The sequence below is a fragment of the Sparus aurata genome, chromosome 10, assembly GCF_900880675.1.
Source record: "Sparus aurata chromosome 10, fSpaAur1.1, whole genome shotgun sequence".
In the NCBI taxonomy this organism is placed as follows: domain Eukaryota; kingdom Metazoa; phylum Chordata; class Actinopteri; order Spariformes; family Sparidae; genus Sparus; species Sparus aurata.
Genome location: NC_044196.1, coordinates 14651556 through 14673226, shown reverse-complemented (window position 1 = coordinate 14673226; position 21671 = coordinate 14651556). Strand labels below are relative to the sequence as shown.

General features: G+C 40.3%; 1 protein-coding gene across 2 annotated transcripts; it reads right to left on the bottom strand.

The window, feature by feature from the left end:
- Positions 1-51: 51 nt before the first annotated feature.
- LOC115589522 (adenylate cyclase type 4) lies at positions 52-16677 on the bottom strand. 2 transcript variants are annotated; one of them, XM_030430448.1, is made up of 27 exons: positions 16456-16677; positions 14493-14575; positions 12583-13795; positions 10523-10720; positions 10270-10431; positions 8981-9130; positions 8248-8402; positions 8008-8119; positions 7772-7899; positions 7127-7285; positions 6865-7024; positions 6511-6690; positions 6331-6362; positions 6049-6102; positions 5776-5839; positions 5539-5636; positions 5328-5412; positions 5093-5230; positions 4897-4974; positions 4307-4482; positions 3295-3379; positions 3006-3164; positions 2386-2532; positions 2185-2292; positions 1973-2087; positions 1735-1859; positions 52-1429 (listed from the first exon to the last, which is right to left on the bottom strand). In XM_030430448.1, exons 3-27 carry the CDS (start codon positions 13477-13479, stop codon positions 1295-1297), a joined length of 3900 nt encoding a protein of 1299 aa, XP_030286308.1. In that variant the 5' UTR covers positions 13480-13795; positions 14493-14575; positions 16456-16677; the 3' UTR covers positions 52-1294. The 2 variants fall into 2 exon arrangements, with proteins under 2 accessions (XP_030286308.1, XP_030286307.1); XM_030430447.1 differs by lacking the exon at positions 14493-14575.
- Positions 16678-21671: the final 4994 nt, after the last annotated feature.

Here is a 21671-nt window from a genome sequence, read left to right as displayed (position 1 = left end):
GCTGGGACTCGGGGAAATTCCACAGTTCATCATAGGTACGGAGGAAGCTGGTGCGCTCAGACGCAACACTTGTTGTTTCTTTATTAGTTTATAAATAGAATAGAAAAATATTTCCATATGCTGAACATATACAATGTCATTTTTTTATACATTCATGCTTCACATCATCCCTCACATAAATATACACTCAAAAGAAAAGGAGAAATATTCTGTGTGCTTGCAAAACTCCCTTTAAGAAATACAACATTTTAGAAAGTGCAATGTCAAGTGTGTAATATCTGACGTTTCGTGGCACAACACATCATTATGCCTGCGTGCAGACATGTGACAGTATCAAGTGTCAGTTCTGGGCCACAGTGAAAGAGGAAATCATTATTTTTCATGAACATTGCTGCTGTAAATCTGTCTTTGTGACACCCAAAATAACAAGAATCTACATACACATATTTGTTTGTGGAGTGTGGGAACCCAGACAGTTTCATCTGAATCATTCTCTTTAGGTGTAATAGGGCGAACTATCCAGGATTTCACAATAAAAGCACAGACTACAGAAAAACAACAACAATATTTGTGCAGTGAACGTTTTTTTATCTACACACATTTTCTGCCCTGTTTTTCCAACCTGTAAATGCACAGGACGCTCTGTACCAAACATATTCAAAAATGCTGTTTTGTAAACCACAATGGAGAGTAAAAAAACATGGTAAATAACCTAAAATGAACTGCAAAACGTGTTTGAGGCAAACGCTACTTCAACCTCATCCTTCATCAAAACTATACTAATCTTTGGTACATCTAAAATGGACACCTTGTCTTTTTTTTAATAAATTAATTGCACATGAACACTGCTGGACAGCGCACATGATTCAGCCATGTTAAGTGTACCAGAAAAAAAACTAAAAAATTCAATGAGAAGAGTGTAGTATACAGTACAGATACAATAAGCAACATGTTTTTCCAGTTGCCAGTTGTCGTCTTCATTTAACCGGTCGGGATTTTATTTAGTGTCTCATCCGGAAGACAAAGGCAGCTCCTCCACAGATGTAATGCTAACAGGGGGAATGCCTGTATTGCTACATCTGTTTCAACGTTAGCTCAGTGCAGCCGCTCCTGATGATTGCAGGTCTATTCTCAAGTCCTTGCCACTGATTGCGTTTTCCTCCGTGGGCAGCCCGAATGACTCATGTGGCGTCAGGTTGGTTCACAGTTCACAGACCCACCGAACAAAAGCTAACGAGCATGTGCAGCTAATGTTTGGATCCAGGTCTGACTGATAAGTTCAAGCCTGTGAAGGTCAGAACGGAGGAGACGATTGGTCCGTGTTGACAAAGTAGGTGGTGAGCTCCCCTTTGCCCTTGACGTTGACCACTCCTCGGAGAGTGACGCTGTGTCCCACGCTTTCCACCATCTGCGCCGTCTCCTCCGTCACCTGGTAGCAGAAAGGAAAGAATAACAGACGGAATGTATATTGATTTTTAGGCCTCACAGGAAGTGAATACACGTCATGAAGCATTTAATGTGTAATCCTTCTCTATCCGCCCACACTGGCCACAGATAGAAACCAGTATCAGAAGACAGCCTGTATAAACACTGAAACACACTTGAAAGATTGTGAAATGTCACGAATTGTACACAGGTATTCTATATTCCTTTCTTCTATTCATGTGTTTGCCACAAAGACTGAGTTTGTCCTCTCGTTTTGTTTTTCTCTAGTCGTATAACTTCTTCTCTGACCTGTATCTTGTCCAACACCCCTGTGCTGTCCATCCTGCTGGCCACGTTCACAGAGTTCCCCCAGATATCATACTGAGGTTTATGAGCTCCGATCACTCCTGCAATCACTGGACCGTGGTTTATTCCTGCAAGAACACAACCGGGAGGGATGAGTAAATGTTAACAGAGAACACATATTTGTCTTTCTTAAATGTCTCTCCTTGACCGTTCCATCAGTATAAATCTAGAATAAACTCACCGATTCTGAGTTTGAAGCTGTTAAAAGAATGAGTGTTGATTAGCTCTAGTTTGCCCATCAGAGCGATGGCAAACTCCACCATGGAGCGCACATGACTGTAGGACATCTCGACTTTCTGTAGGGGGAGCCAGAGATCATATTAATGAAGGGAAGAGCACTGGATAAACATCTGCCTCAAAACATCTTACATTTATTTTAGAAACGGAGCAAACCTTTTGTTCGTCCCCCACAGGCGAGTGTGTCAACCCTGCAGCAGCCATGTACGTACTGCCGATGGTCTTAATCTTCTCCACTGAGCAGAATTTGGGTTTAGAGAGAAGCTGCGTGATGAAGGGAGGAGAGTAAACAGTTAGAGAAACACACCGACTGTTCCAACCAGGTCACGCTGACCCTGACAGTACTCTTCCTCATACCTCATCAAAGTCTGATATAATCTCGTTGAGGAAGCGTAAGCACTCCAGACCGTCTCTGTTGGCACTGCTCTCGCTGTAGAACTCTTTGAACTGAGGCACAGAGGCGAACATCACACACACGCAGTCGTAGGACTGACTGTACAGGTCCTGAAACACAGTTTGACATGTCAAATATAATGTCAAGAAATAAAATGCAACAAGAAGTCACAAGAGTCGAACCTACTCTGCTACTTTTTGTTCATGAGTGTCCATCACTTCGATGCCAACATTCATTTCTAGGTGATATGTTGGGTTACTTCTGTTATGAGATTCACGATCCAAGATAAGGTCATGATGCAACACAAGGTTGTATAATTAACTACCTGTTTTGTTCCCCAAGACAACTAAAGCTAGCTAAAGAAAAAAAAAAACACAGTGACTAATAAATTACAATCAAGTCACAAAAATAAAACTACTCATGGTGGAGGGTTGCGGGTGAGTTCAGGAACCTTTTTAAGCAGGTTTAATGGTTAAGCTAATATAGAATCATAGTTTAACAGAACAACAAGCAGTAAAATGCCACAAAATCAATATTTCTTTAAAAAAATGGACATCTTGCAATCTGTTTTGTTTTCTTTCACCTGGTTGCGAATAGTTTTGCCCATGAAGAAGGAGGCAACGTGGAGCGGCAGCACGTTCTGAAGGAGGAGCTTATTAACATTCTCCATGGTCTCCATCTCTTCCCTCTCCGTCTTGAAACAACGCTCCAACAGGAAGTCCACGCGGCAACCCAGCTCATCCTGGGAGAAACAAGAAGAGCACAATATGTTAAAATAAATCAAAAGAATTATCTGCACATGCGCAACAAAACAGACGTACACACTCTCCTCTTTGAGGCATACTGTAGATCATCTGATAACACAAACATACCTGTCTGGCCAGTATGAGGCACACGATGTAAAAGATGACGAGCCAGACCCCGGACATGATCTGAGGGTCCTTCAGCACTCCCGGCCTGTAGATGCATGCACATTTAGTTAAGTTTAGACTGTGAAATAATCTCCACAACTAAAGTACAGGCACTCTTTTTTTCCTTCCATTACGAGAGTACACAAGAGTGTCTCGTATCAGGCAGTAAACAGTTCTTGTTTCCCTGGGCAGGCCTCTTGCCATAGAAATCTCTTGAATAAATGATGGTGATGTGAAACTTCAGACAAGGATTCACAATCTGGACTCTTGAGTTTCAGAAAAAAGGCAGGAAATTTAACACCTTTGGCGGAGCAAGACAGACAATGATGACTATAGATAACAGTGAATGAATTTAGACAAGTGGAAACTCGTGAACTTTTTGAGGATTACAGAGAGGCTGTGTGGCTGTGAGGACAGCTGTGTATATTTTTGCTTGATTAAATGTCACTTCTTGGAATGACTTCAAATGTTTCATATCCCTGACATCTGTGCAACATAATGTAAAGGTTATGTAAGTCAATAAACCATAATAACTGATAGAAGTATAGACATGACATATTTGGATGTGACTTTTTATCACATTTTACCAAATAAATATGATCATTTATATGAGCTAGGCGTAAAGATGTTTGACAGTTTCATCTGCAAATTCCCTAGTTCCTACATTAGTATCTTTTGCTTATTGTGATGTCATTTCCTGGAAAGACAGAAGTCTTAGCTTTCCACTGCCAACAGAATGAAAACTTTAGCCACTATGCTCCTTTATATTTGACATCATTTTAAACAGGATAATGCAATAACAATCTCAGCCAGCTGAAAAGCTGGAGCCGGCATTAAAAAGCAGGTCAACATCACCAGAAATTGGAGCTATTCTCCTGCTGCTTCATTTCATTTTCAAAATAATGTTCAGGAACACAGAGCTCCACTTGAAGCCCTGGTGTTCACATGTAATTGCATCTGCGGCGTCACTCACTTGGTGTCGTTGTAAAGCAGGTCAACGAGGCAGTGGGACTTGGGGGCGTAAACGTGGAGGAAGAGAGCGAGGTAAACGACCACAGCCAAGGTGAGCAGCAGCGTCTTCACAGACATGCACGTCCTGACGAACACGATCACTCCCAGCATGGCCAGCAGGCAGCAGTACAGGTAGTACTGGATGTTTGGAGAAACAGGCAGGCTTTATGTGTTTATGATATGTTATGTGTGATGTTCAGTGCTTGTAATGAAGCTCTTAACATTCAAGAGATGATAATGAATCAATAATAGAGCTCTCTTTGGGTGCAGAACCACCCCACTGAAGGTAGAGAACACTTTAAGATACATTTCTCGATAACTAAATGATTAAATATGCAAAACTGTCACCTTTCATTTCAGATACTTGATGTATTCACTGTTATATTTGCTAAGGATGACATGAGTGAATGAGCTGTGCTACTTTCAGGTAATTAAAAGTGTTAGCCTGATTTATAAGCAAAGTTCAAGATAAAAACTTCTGAAAAAGGGAAACATAATGCAGCATCAGTGAACTTTCTTTATGATAAAGATCAAACATGGTAAAGTACTCACAGGCACTGTATAGAGTTTGAGATTCTCCAGCTCCGTCTTGTTGGTAATCGACGTGCAGTTGTTTCCTGGGAGGAAGATCTGAAAGACAAAAACAAGACAACAACAACAACACAGAAAAAAAATGATTAATGCAAATAGAAAGAGAAAGATGAGGAAGAATATGGCGAAATAACTGTTAAGCAGAGGAGGAACTCACCAAGTTGAGGAAGGCCATCAGCAGAATGATGAGCACACAGAGAGTGACCACAAACAGCCGCAGCGCCGCCCTGGTGGAGACACCTCGGGACAGTCCAGAGATCCACTGAACACCCAGTGGCATCTTGGAACGCCACTTCTGGAAACAGAGAGACATTCAAATGTTTAACACAGAAATGCTCGGCGTCATCGTAATCACACCAGCTATTCCAATACACATTCAAGTGTTTATTTACCTCCAAGTATCCGGTGAAAGCGATGGACATCAGCAGCACCAGCACGGGGAAGGTCGCACCGTACGACACAGCCATCTCAAAGTTACTGGAAGGAGGGTGAAAACAAATCATTGACGCTGAGCAAATGAAGATGCGTTCATGGTGCTGATGGGCTTAATTTTACTTCAACAACCTGAGTGTGATCGCATGGGTGAACGTGATGGCGACTCACTTTTTAGAGACGAGCATCTGGACGGTGAAAAGAGTGACGAAGATCACAGCTACGCAGCTTATTGACTGGTGTAAACCCTTTACCTCTGAAAGGCGGAACTGGGACAAGGATACAATACAAACTATTCATTTGCAAACACACGCAGGCACACATCGTGGTTGTTTCAGCTCTTTCATGCAAACATACTACTGTATTTATGACCCTATTTGCTTCTGTTAATCCAGAGAATGAAGCTACCTCTCTCTCCAGGCTCAGGTCGTTGAACAGCAGAGTCAAACAGTTGAGCTTCTTCAATCTCCTCCTTCATGAGGAAAAAAAAAATGAAAAATTAAAGGAGGGATGGACAAGAAACATGAAAGAAAAGAAGAAGAAGAAACTGGAAACAATACCACAAAAGTCTGAGTTTAAAATAAGGAGGACATCAATGATAATGTCTGTCTTTAAAAAGATTATCATGGCCTAATATGTCGACACGTAATTCTTTACAACAGCATTTGGATAAAAGCTTACCCTGCAGTGTCGATCGTGTCCAGTGAACCCCGAACACCGTTGTCTACGACCAAACTGTGACAAACAACAACACAGTAGAAGCAGCTTTAACCACAAGAACAAACATTTTGTTTGAGGAAACAATCTTCACCTCCAGGACCTCAATTTAGGGCTTGATTAACAAAATAAAGCTGTACAAGAACTCCTTTATACCTAATAGCTAGAAACATCAAAATGCTTAAAAATGTATTCTTAGTTTATCTGCATGTTTCTCAGGTTCTTGTAATATATGTGAAAACTTACCAGGAGGCGTTGTTCTGGTGTGGTGGTCTTTCCTGAAACAAACACACACAGTCAACAAAAAAGCCAATAGAAAATAACCAATAAACACCTCTCTTAAATAAATAGAGTAGTTACGATCAACCACTGACGAGGAACAAAGAGCGAGAGGTGGTGTGTAATATTTGTCGCACAAATACATACTGCGGGCAGCTGAGATTGGTTCCTGACAGGTGACTTTTTGGGGATGATTGACTTCTTGGAAGGCTTGCCACCGGGGTTGCTTAGATCTGCGAAGGGGTGGATAGTCCTCCAGGACTGCAGGTACTGAGACATCTTGATTGACGCCCTTTGGTTGGTCTCTCCTGATGTGAGAGTGTTTGTCTGAAATGAAGATGGAGATGACTTTATCTGTCAGATACGTGATTCAAATCATTTGGTCCAAGTCTCAAGTTCTTTTTTTTTTTGAAAAATATAAAAGTCTTCTGAAACTTGCTGGTAGATGACAGACTTGATAACTGACTCCAATATCTGCACTTGACAAACGTGAGCACGCACCCCTTGAGGTCTCCTGGAGATGCTGTTTGGCTTGTGGGGGTCAATCACCAGAAAGGTTTTTCTTCCTGTTAGTAGAGGATCCCGACTCCCCCCGTCGCCCTCCTCCACTTGGTACGCTCCGTTCAAGTGCTGCAGCGTCTCCTCTGTGATGTGAACTCGCCTTTTTACAGTAATGAATACAAATATTACATCACAACATATAGAGAGGCAACTAAACTTTAATGAATGCATTATCTCGGGGCAGATTTCAAGATTTTCTCACCCAGGAAGACCTCCAGACTCCATGTGATTGGCTAACGTGACGTCATGTGACCACACATCGTACTGCCACTTCTGCAAGCCGATCACACCGCTCAGCACGTTGCCGGTGTGAACACCCACACGCATGCTGATCTCCACTCCCGTCGCCTCTCGAAGCTTACTACAGGCAGACAAAAGTTTGAGTAGAGTCAGAATCACATGGTCACATGGTTTCATGTTTCGCACTTCTTGTTCTTGAATATTTGAACAAAAGAAATATGGTGCAGATCTTTATGGAACAACGACACAGGGTTTAAGGATTTATAAACAAAAAATGTTTCTGTCATCCCATTTTATGTCAAACAACTTTTAGAAAACCAGCCATTATCTCTACATTTGCTCTACATGGTGCAAACACAGTATGACCACACTGAAAATGTGCAGTTTGTTTCAAATTCTAGTGCTTCCACGCTCTGTAGCTGACTGTGTGCTGTGAGTTATATATAGTGAAGAATAGTGAAGTAAAGGGCCATGGCGACCAAGAGGAAGTTGTACAGAGTAATACCAGTAAGGTCAGATGCAAATTAGGAACACTGAAAGGCTTTTATTCCTGTGGCTGGAAAAAAACGTCGAATTACGTTGGGGGAAAAACTTTAGATAAGCTGACCTGATGGCAGTGCACATGTCCAGCCCCATCTGAACACAGTTGCTGGCGTGGGTGGGGATTGGGTCAGGCAGACCAGATACACAGTAATAGCAGTCACCCAAGATCTTAATGCGAAGACACCCATTCCTCTATAGTTAGAAACACAAAGCAGTGAAGTGAGGGCTTCATAACTAACACAAAACTCTCCTGTGTTTAGACGCAGGTCTTATTTTGGGCTTAATGTGCTGGTATTTCACCTTGGCAATGTCATCGAATCTGCCAAAGAGCTTGTTGAGCACAACAACCAGCTCCTCTGGTGTGCAGGAACTCGCCAGCTTTGTGAAGCCCACAATGTCTGCATACAGGATGCTACACAAACACACACAGATAGACACAAATATTAACCACATATTCACAGGTTCTCTGGCAGAAGGATTCCTTTCGGGATTAATAAAGTTCTGTGTTATCTTCTCTTGATGCGTCACTGTGATCATCACCTGACATCTTTGTGCTGCCGTATATACAGGCTGTGAAAGTTGTGGAAGCTGGACTCATTCTCCTCCTTGCTGGTGGGCTTGGATAGCCTCTTTATCACCTCCGTTTTCAGCTCCATGGCGATGTACCGTGGCAACACCGACAGGAGGAGCTGCTCCTGTTGCCAAGGACACGGAGAGGACAGGGGGTAAAGAACTGTATGGAGATGGTGGGTGATGTGTTTTGAGATCTCCCACACTGGGTCTTTTTTGTCTTATAGAGGTGCCAATGTGCTCACAGTGGCTGTAAAAGAAATAGGCGACCATCAAAGGCTGCTTTGAAGCGTTGCCATGTTTACTTAGTGGATCACGTTTCATCTATTTGTTTACTTGCAGTGAATAGTGTCCATTCTGGTGTGCTTGTTCAATCGCTGCTTGGCTTCAGACAAGTGAATGATTAATCTATTGACCTAATAGCCAGAAAAGCATACAGCAACCAAACCCTGGCTGTCCAGGTAGAGAGCCCTTTAATGAGAGTTATTACACTTAACGATTTTAAACTCAGAGTCACTGAAACAAGCTGTACAGAAGAGAACAAGAATGGATTTTCTTGGATTGTCAACGTCACACATTTATAGAAAGGAGTGACTTGGACTGCAATAAACTAAGACGAGCAAAGCAATTCAAGGTTAAGTTGAATGAATTACAAATATCAGAAGAAATAAATTAAAATTTAAACTCAAGCAAATTTTTTTACCTGCTGATATTTCTTTATTTCCTTCTGGGAGCGTATGGCGCTGAACTCCTCTCTCTTCTGATTGGAGAGTCTGAGATCGTGCTCGGTCATCCACAAGTGGAAAATCCCGACACAGTTCACACACACAAACAGCACTGCATTCGCTATCAACTGAGAGGGAAGTCAGAGGACAGGAAAGGCGATTATTCAGACTTTGATAACCCTAATCCTAACCCTTTGATATTTATTAAACAAGGAAACGTCATTCCAATCAGCATATTTTCCTGGGACGAGGCCAAAATCTTTCAATGAATGGGCTGCACACACTAAATAAAGGCCAAATCAACATATCCTATCATTATATCCATTTAAATTTGAACGCCTCTATACAGGAAACTTTTTTATCTTTATCTTTTAACCGAAGAGAAACGTGTCAAAACCAATATCAACATTTAGTGTGTGTAGCCTAAATATGAACTCATTCATATTATCTATCATATTCATTCAACTATGCAAACACTTTAACAAATTCTGGTAGTGAAAAGCTGTTTAAAAATATTGACATGATTACTTGTGTCATTATTAATGTATTTTATGTGTAACTGAAAACCACACCCTGTACGCTGAGACAAACAACAGACTACATAAAACCAGTGTTAGGACTCTGTAAACCAATAAATAGTGATGCAGATCATTTGCATTTTGTCCAGTTTGTCACAAACCACAGAACAGTAAAGTACACGCTGAACTGAGCTTCACACAGGTTATTTGAATTTGGACTGTATTTTTGCAGAGACGCTTCATAGGAAGCTCATTTGCCAGTATTTGACTACATTTACAGTTGATGTTTTATTATGTGCAGCTATTTGTTTGTTACCCAATACTATCTACTAGCATGAACACACAGCTTTCAATGTGACTTTTCGGAAAAGCTAGAAAGAACATGAAACTGAGAAGCAAAGCTAAAATCTATTTAGATAATAAGCACACTTTTGGACCTGGGCTAGCTGTTTCCTCCATGTTCCAGTCCTAACGTCAAGCTAAGCTGGCCCACTCACATATTCAAATAACAGGCATGATGGCAACAGAAAGAGAATAAGCAAATTTAACTCAACGTCAAACTTTTTCGCTCTAGAAATACACCAATTGATTGGCCAGGAACTGGAATTTAATGTTTTTTCGGCATGTTTAGCAGATATATTCGTTTCTGTAGCGGCCTACACAAATGCTCCAATGTTTGCATTTTCTGTCAATTACGGATCATTGAAAGAAAATTGAAATCAGCAGATTATCTCTATTTCGGACTTTACCTGCACAGCCAGGTCCTGTGTCTCAGGGCTTGTGACAGGGACATAGACACTGATGATGATGATGTGTGAAACACTGGTCCCAATCCCAACCATGAGGGCCCAGGCCATAGAGAGAGGCAGCACTGTGTACACACTCAGAGAGAGGAAGAGGAAAAACGCCACCTGAGACGTTAAGAGAAGGTAGGAGGGTTAGGGGTCATACTTTCAAGGGCAGTCAACTGCTCTTAAATTTCTCTTTATGCTCCCTTCTCACCTGTTCCCAAGTACTGATAGGTCCTCCATCGAAGATGAAGACTATGGCAGTGATGTAAAGCGTCCCCCAGACGAACAGGGCCAGGGCTCCTCCACAGCGCCTCACCGTGGCCAGCCAGGGCAGGCAGACGAGCAGGACGGCACTCAGACAGAGAACCACACACACCACGGACAGAGCGCCAACATGGACGTCGATGTTCTGTGCGGAGGTGGGCGAAAAAGCAATTTATTGTGTTAATGTGATGAGTTAAATCTAAAAAAGTTCAGTTCAAAGGTAGAAATATCTTCAACGGTTTTCTTAATAGATGCAGTGTGAGCATCAGCACTCAAGGAGCACTTTGTGTTTACATGAATTTTAAAACAATCTACCTTTTATTGTCCTTTTCTGACTCAGCTGTTCACTTTATCCAAAAGCCACCTGCTTGCTCTGCTCGTAAATTAAAATGCCTTTATTCATCAGACATGAGAGCCAGGCTGAGCTATAAACAGCTGGTGCAATGTTTTTAATCTGCTGCTGCCATGTGCAGTAAAGGTATTTTCATTTATGCAATAGGACAACATGATGTGTGATACTTTTTTCAGAGAGTGAACACTGTTGTTTCTGACTTTCAACGCACCAGCCTACTACCACACTTTTCCCAAGATACAGTGGAATAAAGAAATATATTTTAGCACGGTTAATATTAGCAAAGAACACTAGCAGCAGCCGGGTGTTTTCTACTTTTATGTTGGACCGAGAAACAAAAGTGGAACATAAGCACATAGTTTTTATGATATCTGTTCAGCAGGAACAAAAAAAGGCACCAGTTCCAGTGCAACACAACAATTTTGTGCTTGTGTAATCATCTAAGATCTAAATATTAGCTTCATTAAATCCTGTTCGTTATCTACAGCATTGCTAACAATAAAAAGTTAATATATTTGAATTACAAGGTCATCACATACAGCCTTAAAGTTGCAGGTTGACCCAGATACCCTACATAAGTGCTGTTTTAGAGGAATGGGAGTCATGTAGACTGAGGCACAAGAATGTTGTGGTGTTTTGGAAGAACAGGTTTAATGATCTATTTCCTCGGCTCACAGTTGATCTGGCTGTAAAATGGTTTTCTGCATAGTGCTCCTGTGGACAATGTATCAGTCCACTTATGCAATGCAGACAGATTTTTGAAGCCCTGTGAGCCTGTCAGAATGCAACATGGGTGTACAAATACAGTAATTATCGCTTTCATAGAGCTAGAACAATTAGTCGATCTTGAACTTTTTTGTCAATTCTTAAGCAAAAACACTAAGAAGAAAAGCAACACAATCTTTTCAGGTTCTCCAGTGTGAGGACTGGCTGCTTTTCTGTCTCATATCACAGCAAACTCTTGGTTTTGGACTTCTGCTCAAACAAAACAAGACATTATAAGACATCACCTTGAGCTTTGGGATGTTCGAATCGATTATTACAAAAACAGTTTGAAGCCCTAATCTCTCTCTTTATTAATCAATACATTTCACAGGGGACATGAGGAACTTCTAACAACACCTCCAAACTCCATATTATTGGATTTACAATGACATGAAACAGAGAAAACGCAGCAAATCCTGAGAGCGACAAGCTAATTACCTTTTAAAAATGTTCATGACTAATCATTTAGTCTATAAAATGGCAAAAAAATGCTCCTCATAATTTCCTAGAGCCCAAAGTGACATCTTCAAATTTCTTCTTCTGTTCAACCAACAGTCCAAAACCCAGAGACTCTTTCATAAATCACAAGAAAAGCAGCAAATCCTCAAATTTAAGAAGCAGGAACCGGCAAATGTTTGACATTTCTGCTTGAAAAATTACTGAAATAATAAATCAATTATCTAACAGTTGCAGTTAATTTTCGACTAATCGTTCCAGCTCTCCTTGATAAATAAATCAATTCTCTACCTATACAGATGTATTTGTCAGACAGACATTTGGGAAGACATCGAAGAAAAGTGTATGTTTACATGTGCAGCATATCCCCTCTCTCACACACACACACACACACACACACACACACACACACACACACACTGTCTGTGTCTCACCCTTCCTGTGGTGGAGATGAGGACGATGATGACCACGCAGAAGGCCAAAGACAGCACCAGCCCAGACACCATGGCTGGAGTCTCCTCCACACAATGCAGGAAAGCCCTGTGGATCGCCTGGTAGCAGCAACACATATCTTCTTTCAAAGTCCGCTTGGACTCGGTGCTCTGCCTGTCCTCATCTCCGTCCATCTCGTCCCACTTGAAATCAATGCTGTCCCTTGTTTGGTAGACTTTCAATGAATCGTTGATTGAGTTTTCTGCTTTTGGCTCAATGGTCAAGTCTGTTTTGGAAATGTCTGTGTCAGCATCTGGACTATTTTTGATGTTTTTGTCTAAACTGTGTTCAGAGAAATTGACAGGGGGGATAGGGTTCGTCTTTTCTAAGGAGCTCCTATCTAGTTCGGATAACTCTTCTCTACAGAGGTCAGTGCTGAAGCTGGTGCACGCATGTCCAGGGCTTGATTTTGCACTGCTGTAGTCGGAGTCACTGCAGCCATTCGTGCTGTTGTCAGTTTTTAGCCTATCGGAGGGTGAGTTGACCGGGGCATCGTGATCTGTAGCCTGCAGGGTCACACCTGTTCCCTTTAATAAAGAATTGGCCATGAGAGGTTCAGGGGCCTGCGCTATTTTCGCCACACCCACCTCTACAGGAGCCTGGGATTCACCGAGTCCTGATTGCAAAATGTTCATGTCACTCCTTTGTGCGGATTGACTGAAGTCGTCAAGCTCCAGATCATTGCCTCCGGTGATTTTGCTCTTCCCATTACTGGAGACCACCATAATGTCTGGCACCGAAGACACCTGTGACGCTTCGTCTCCAGGCCTCCCCTTTTCCTGAAAACCCTGTGACTCGTCTGGCATTGTGACCTGTGAGAGTGTGAGAGATCTCACCATCTATCAAGTTGTCACTTTGCTTTTCTCTGGCTGTCTATCTCTCTATCTGCTTGTTTACATGATAGGAACACCCCAGGATCGTGTTTCCCTTCTTTATCTTTTTCTTGTCAGGTGTTGTTTATGTCCGCGCAGCAGGGAGGACGTCCTCCTATGTCTGTCTGTCGAGCCCCTTTGTTTTGAATAATCTCCAAAAGCCAAACAGATATCATCAAAATCCATCAATTAAGGTCCCAAAGATCGCTGATAAGGAATCTTAAACCATAGCATGATCTCCTTTGACGAGTTCTGATCCATACCGTATTGAAGACGATTCTTGCTGCCAAAAAAAAAGACAAAAACTTTAAAGAGGTACAACAGAAAAAACACAATAATTGACAGTTAAGCATGTATTTTTTTTTTAGCTGAGAGACTGTGCTTGTGTCTGTGTCCAATAATGACAGCAGGGATGTCATACCTCCGCATGGTTTTAATGCCACGCTAATGACGAATGACTTCTTGTTATTTCCCCATTATGTAAAAAACTTGTTCGTCTAGCTGCTGGCTCTTCCCCAGTGACACACACGAACACTCTGTTCAGGTGGACGCACCCAGTGCACATTAAAAACATTTTTTCCAGCAACCACCTACACATTGTGTTAGAATCTGCCCCTGTACTACTCTCCTTATTTCCTTCCTCCTTTTGATTTGGCTACCACTGTAGAGACTGTTTAGATCAGTGGGCAAACTATCATGCCTACCTCCCTCTGTCTGCTCCAATTCTAGGATTATTAAAAACCTCTCTTTAATCTGTCTCTTCTGCTACAGGTACACATCTGATTTAAAAGCAAAGTCATGGAGGGATTAAACAGTAAATCATCTGATTCACCCCTTCCACTTGAGTGACGCTCGTGCGGTGCCCTTATGAATTAAATGACAACAATCTGGTTTCTTTTTCTACACAAATACTAATGAGGCACCGTGCGTGTTGTTTAAGGCCAGCACACTTCTGTGACACAGTGTGGTAACGACAGTACATTTATTGTTCTTGCTGCTCTTCCACTGGTGTCCTTTTCCCGTCTGCTGGTTTCACTACTCTGTTCTGCTTGTCTGTAAAGCACTAAGAAAGAGAAGAGAGAAAAAAAGGGGATTTCCAAAACTAACTTGGACCTATTTAGATCCCAAACAACTAGGAACATGGACCCAGTGAATTTGACTTTTTAGTCAATATTAGATAAATGCCTATTTCTGAAAAAAAAAACCTCAGCTATGGTGCTTTAAAAGTGCATATGTGAGAAGTTCACAGTTGAGAACACAAAAAATAACTAAAATCATGAAGCTAATGTGAAGAATGGCAGTGTTTTGATGTTATGATGTATTGTGCTGCAGACATGTCTGCTGAAGTTAGCATGCTAACCAGCTAGCCTCGGCCTGTCCTGGCCCAAACCCGAGATTATGACCTATAACTGGTTTAATAATATTTTGAAACATCAGAGACAGACAAAACTAGCAAATTTGCTCATATTTGAGAAGGTACAGCCAATGAGTGTTTGACATTTCATGCAACTACTTGTCTCAGCTCTATTGAATGTTATATAATCCATTATCCCCTGTTTTCAGTTAATCTCATGATAAACATGTATTTTCTAGAGCCAAAACTAATGTGTCAATTTGCCCATATCATCAGCCAATATTGGCCAATCACAAACATATCAATATCTGTGTTTAAATGTATATTTTAGAGATTACATGCAGAAAAAGATGCTTGGGCTGATTTATAATACTTCATTTCCACTTGAAGTTTACTGTTCAGACAATAACGTTTATTATTAAACTGTGAAATATTCAGCCTAGTATTTGATAATCACATTTGAAGGATCATTGCAAAAAATGTGTGAATATCAGACAATATATCAATATCAAAATGTATTCCTTCCTTATTTCCGTATCAGCATTGCCCCCCCAGGCTGTTCTACTTGTTCTAATACTTGTCTTAGTCATTACATCCCCATCACTGATGATTATCAGTAGTAATCAGAAATCTTGTGTTAGTATTTTGTGAAAGTATCATTAGTTGTCCCTACAATTTTTTTGAGGATTACTTTTGGGGAGAAATCAAAATATTGAGGTACACATATATGACAATATTGCCTACAAATACTGTGATATTACTTTAAGACCGTACTGCCCGGCCCTAGTTTAGTCAAAGAAATGTCAAAGCATTGCACAAAAGTGATGTCTTCAAATCCCGTCTTCTGTCCAAAATCCAAAGCCTCTTGTTTACCATCATAATCAACAAAGAAAATCCCCAAATCCCTACATTTAAGAAGCTGTAACACGCCATTGTTTGACATTTCTGCTTTAAAAAAATGACTGAAATGATTCATCAATCATCAAAATAGCTGTCAGTTACTTTTATTTTGATTAAATAATCGATTAATCTCTGAAGCGACCAAGAGACTGTTCAACCAAACAATTCAAACACAGACAGCTATATCTTAAGTGCTGAATTTCTGAATTTGCCAGGGAAAATATGGCTAAGATGTTATCGCCAGTGCTGAAAAATGATAAGCTTTCATTAATAATCTGAGCAGATTTATCTGTGCAGTGACGGATGACTGCAGCAGGTGTTGCTAGTTTAACCTTAATAAAAGTCAATTTAATAATTAGTTAGGGTAATTAGCTTAATGTGAAAGTAAGAAGTTGTTCCTCATGGTGAAAAATATTTTCATTAGTCCTACAGTATGTTTTTTAGTCGTGTATTTGATAACTTTATAAGGCAAAAGCGTTAACTTACTATAACGTTAAGCAAAGTTAGCTTAATAGTTATCTTATGACATCCTTATTATCGGTTCATTGAGTTAATAAAACAGTTCAATGTGCTTAATTAACTGTGTGACAGGGTTGAAACAACACTGGGTTTGGACATTAGCTAGTGTAAAAGTACAAAAAAGCGATTTGAAGAAAGCTAATGTTTATAAAGCTGAATGATATTCTCACCTCATCGTCGCTCCCTTTAACGTCTGTCAGCTCCAACAACACGATAAGGTTAATTTCCCTTTTGCGTCTTTGACGCTCAACTTCCCCCGTCAGCCTCTTGCTGTCACGGCAAACACTTTAAACCCTTAAAAACGCGTGAAAAAGTCGAAAACATCCCGTTAAACCGACTTTTCTTGTTAAAACAGACGTTGGTGAGTCTGCGGCTGCCGTTGCTGCTGCTGCGCTCGAGACAGAGAACGTGTGAGGTCCGAGCGCGAGGCAGGTGAGGGCGGGGGCGTGCGCACGCGAGCACGCGCACTCCGGTTCAGCCATGCAAATATGACAGAGAGAGGGGATGGAGGTCAGAGGTCAGGGGTCAGGAGCGGTACATGTTAATAACACAGCATGGAAAAAGACAAATGTTGAAAACTTAGACGTTAAAAGAAGCTGAATCATGATTATGAGATTAATAAAACAAAATTATTCAGTGACAATTATCTCATAATTATCATTTCTACTTCTGTATCTTACAAAAATCTATTTTGTGAAAATAAAAAGTCAACATTTATCTTATATTTTTGAATATTTATCTAATATTTGACTTTTTAAACCCAAAATCATGAAGTTGTGTCCATGGTTATGACTCTCATCCTATACTTCTGATTTTTTGAAATCTCATATTTGACTTTCTAATGTCATCATTATAAGGTTTAGTCCATAATTATGACTCATAGCTTATAGTTATGACTTTCTATCAATTCTAGCTGTGAGTTTGACTTTTTGTCCGTAGTTATGTCTTTCATCTTAGAATTTTGACTGGTTTAGCTCAAAATTTGGACTCTTTATCTCATCATTCTGACTTCTTATTACATAATTATGATGTTACTTTTTATCTTATGACTCAATTTCTTACTATGCCAAGTCTTAGCTCTCATGTTATTTTTCTTCAACTGGTGGAAGACGGGCTTCCATATGTCATAGCCTGTACTTATTCAACTTTTAATAGTTTTTGGATCAGGATAATTAGGTACACTTAGCTAGAGCTAATGCTGGCTGCAGTTTGTGGTGCTGGTGTCGTTTGTTGTTTATTTTATTTCTTTGTTTTTTTTATCCCCCCGTTGTACCAGGAAAAAGGGGGGAAGGGAAATACAATTTCATAAGAGAAAACCTTAAAAATAACTGATTTTAAAGTCACCCACTCAAAGTCACTCTACAAATGCATGAAACAACCTTGAATATAAACTTCTTTGACACACAAAAACCCTTTCTTGACAAAGCATCTGCTTCAAAGCCCCTTTAAGTCTACTGTACTTCTGCCAACTCAGTGATTACATTATTTCAGTCCTCACACAGCCCTACAAACAGATGGTGGACTGTCAGGAGTCTGTAGTTTGTGAATGTGGCTTCACAAAGTTAATGCCACACAGCAGATAACCATCAGCCATCAGTGAATGTCATCTTACTGCAGATAGGCTCATATCTGTCATAACAAGGCAGATATCAGTGCATCCTTACTCATAACACTTAAAGAGAAAGCGGGAACATTTATCATTTAAAAGTAGGGAAACATGTTTTTTTCCTCCTGTAACACGACCACCTTCACCGAGGAGAGTCTGACTGACCTGCGTACAGAGAGACGTTGCTTTAAAAGAGCATGCTCTCTGTGTTTAACCAACCCATCCTGTATAAATAGCTTCATAAACCGATGCAGACGCTATTTCTCTCTCCTCCGTGTGCCCCTCTGGTCTTATTTGTTTTTTCAAATCAAACATGTTTATTGGTGTGACAATATTCCCCCTATATTGCCAAACAACCAATTTTACAACATCGGCAAACATGCGCACACTCATGCTGTCGTAAAGACGGAGCAGCTGCAGGTTTTAGTGCCAAATGGAAACCATGTACTGTAAAGTCTCAATGTTGATGCATTGTTTCATCGCTAGATGTGTGCCACGATAGATGTGACTCGTCGAGAAAGGTTAACTTGTGTTACTAATTTTCCTAGTGAGCTTACTGCGTGATGCCCAGAGGTACTTTGTACACTGAGCAAATCAATTTAGAGGTACGTGTTTTTACATCTTAACCAAGGTTTTAAGAAAAACTTTATTTTTTTAATCACCTTCATTTACCTGACATCTGTTCTTCCTTTGAAATGTACAATTTTCCCCACAAGTAATCTGGTTGGTTTTGAATTGTTGTCTGAGCCCATGGTACATAATCTTGGACCATTTGCGCTCCAGGGTCAATATTTTGAATATACCATCGTCCTCCAATTGCTTCTATTCTATATTCTCTAGTTCTATTCATGACACCCCGCACTTTGTTTTCTTCCCACTCATTATGTTTATTGTTATGCACAACAAACATGTGAAACCTACTTGGCAATAAACCTGATTCTGATCAGATTAACTGTGAATCTGGGCTGTCTCTCCACATCAGATTTTTACTACATGATTACCATCGCCAGAGGAATTCCAGATAACAACACTACTCTGATATTATCCATAGAAGAGTTTAGAATCCAAAAAAACTCCCACACCACAAGCACAAAAAAACAATAACTATCATCCTTTTTCTGTCCTTCTGACATGACTCTACACTGTAAAATTTAACTGAGTGACTTTACTTTATGAGTAAAGTAGTCATTTTAAGTCGTTCAAACTTTTTCGCTTGTATAACATAAATGTTGTAGCCTGCTTTACTTACCTTTGCCCAGGTTTCCAGATGTTTTTTAAAGTAAAGTTAACTTGTACAGTATACTGTACGTAGCAACAGTAGCAACACAATGTGGTACTAGCCAGCCATCTAGCTAGTTCTTACGTTGCGTTGTCTTCTTCTTCTTCATCATCATGTTCTAATTTTCCTCCATTTTTATGGCAGGTAGCAACCCGCGTCAACGGTGCAATATGTAAGAATAAGCCACCTTTTGAGTTCATACTGAAAACAAATAAGGAACAGCCTGTCACGTAAGTAACCGCTAACTGCTGCTAACTGTAGCTGCTGTTAGCTCGTTAGCTCAGTTAGCTGTGCGGGAGCTCAGGGCACCAAGATTGTGTTGATGTTTACACTGCTAGCGAGGGAGCTCTGGGCCATGGCTAGCTGGTTAGCATGCTAACTTCACTCAATATATCTTCAACACAACACACAATTGTCATAAACAGCTATTTTTAACATTCTGTTGTCAAAATATAATAATTATCTTGAGCAACCGGGTCATGATTTCTGTTAAGTGACATTTTCTGTAGTAGTCTATGATGTCCTGTCACATTAAAACTGTGGAGACATAAACAGAGACTTATATCCTTAAATATGATGTCCTGTTGCTTTCTACTTTATCATTTTCATTATTTGACATCATGCAATTTTTGTACATCATATGAGAGCCGTAGTTTCCTAATAGATAACATACATCCTGTGATGTGATTACCTGCCTGTACTTCTCCATTATAGTACAGTATGCAAATATGTTGAACTGGCGGTTACACAGACGGAGCAGACCTGCAATCACCACCCACTGCAGCTCACTTTAATTTTAACTCCTGCCGAGGTGAATCAGAAGTCACCAGACAAGCTGGATGTAATTTACTGGGCTGGTCCATTGAGCCTTCTGTCAAGATCCTCAGGATGTTCTCGAAATAGACGTGCGGTCTATTTTCACTATTGTTTTCAACTCACCTAACCGGTTTAATATGCATCTATTCTCAGAAAGAGGCCACTTAATCATCCTGTGTGAAGTCAAAAAAAGAAACAAGTTGTCCTACATGAAGGCTTGAGATCTATTTTCCTGTGTAAATAAATAAAACAAATATATGTACAGTGAATACATTGTGTAATTGTTTTTTACTTGCGGAAGACGGCAGAAAGGAATGACGGAAACAATCCAACAAACAGAAAGACAAATGCGGCCGCTTCTGTTTCCTCCATTGCTTTTGTTTCACCGCCATTTAGGAGAAAACCTCACCTGAAAGAAATACCCTCCACACTACCTGTAGTGCCACCACATGCAAGTTGTTTGTGTTGATTAGTTTGGCCTTCAATAATGGCAATCAATAGAAGAGGCTGGCTGACTTAACATACTGCAGATTTTACTCCAAAATCCGGCTGTTCAAATCTGTGGGTGTACATAAAGACTTTGGATTTTGGATTGTGTTCTCAATTTCTTCGATGAAATAGTTTAAAAGCCATTCAATAAATCAATCCGTTCATGAAGAAATAATTAGCAGGTTGATCAATTTTAATAATAATCTAATTAATTATTGAACATATGATGGTGTTACAGTCAAATAAGAAATTTTTTCTGCATTAAGTAAATGTATTTAATACCTTAAAGATGCTTTAAAGAAGTTTCATTCCTGTTGATTCTGGCGGCCCCTGTGGTCAAAAGTGGTATGAGCACCACAGCCTTGTGTCGTTAATGATCCTGATGGTGCACTTTTTTTTTGGTTGGTATTATTGTCTTTTAAGCAGATATATAACGACAGGTGGTGACGTTACCGTTCATTCAACCACGTTACATTTAATCCTACAGCTAACAGATTTGTTTGTTGAGCTTTGCCTTGCAATGATGTGTCTTCATAATAAGCCAACAACAACAAAGACAAACTTTAATTTTTCCACCATCAGCCAGTTGTTCTGCTCCCATCTGGCAAGAGATACAGAAGTATCCTCTGCTGTACCACCAGACTACAGAGCAGCTTCTCTCCTAACTGTATAGAAATAGACAATTTTCTTGCTGTTGGTCTTTTCTTTTGCTTATGTAGGTAATAAAGAGGCATAATCAGCTAAGTACATTATAATGGTAATGCAAACATGCTTTTTTAATGCATTACTTCCACTTGCAGTATTTTTACAGTGTGGTATGACGACTCGTCCTTACCTAAAGGACTTTCACCATGACACTGAGGCAAAAGCTGTTTGCAGAGGGCAGAAAAAAGCAAGTAAAACATGGATGCATCATTCATTTCATTTCACAGTAGGAATTTCATTTGAAGCCTTGGCTGCTGCATCTGGCACTCCAAACAGTGGTGAAGTGCGACCTCTGGTGGAAAGTTTCATGAATAGTTTCAACAGAATCTCACTGTCTATATATCCGGGTACATGTATTTAGGACTTGAGTCATTAAAAGGCAGCTGAAACATTGATAATATGTACTGTTGGGTTCCCTTTTGTCACTTTTTACCCAGATTCATCCACATTTTTGTTTGACCTTTAAAATCACCAAATGAAAGCATGCTTAA

Excerpts from the sequence above, each read along its gene's own strand:
- LOC115589522 (XM_030430448.1), bottom strand. The coding sequence starts at position 13,479 with ATGGTGAGATCTCTCACACTCTCACAGGTCACAATGCCAGACGAGTCA. Across the intron at positions 6,363-6,510 it reads ACCAATCTCAGCTGCCCGCA|GAAAGACCACCACACCAGAA; the intron begins GTATGTATTTGT and ends TGTTTGTTTCAG. Across the intron at positions 4,483-4,896 it reads TCAAACTCTATACAGTGCCT|TACTACCTGTACTGCTGCCT; the intron begins GTGAGTACTTTA and ends CCAAACATCCAG.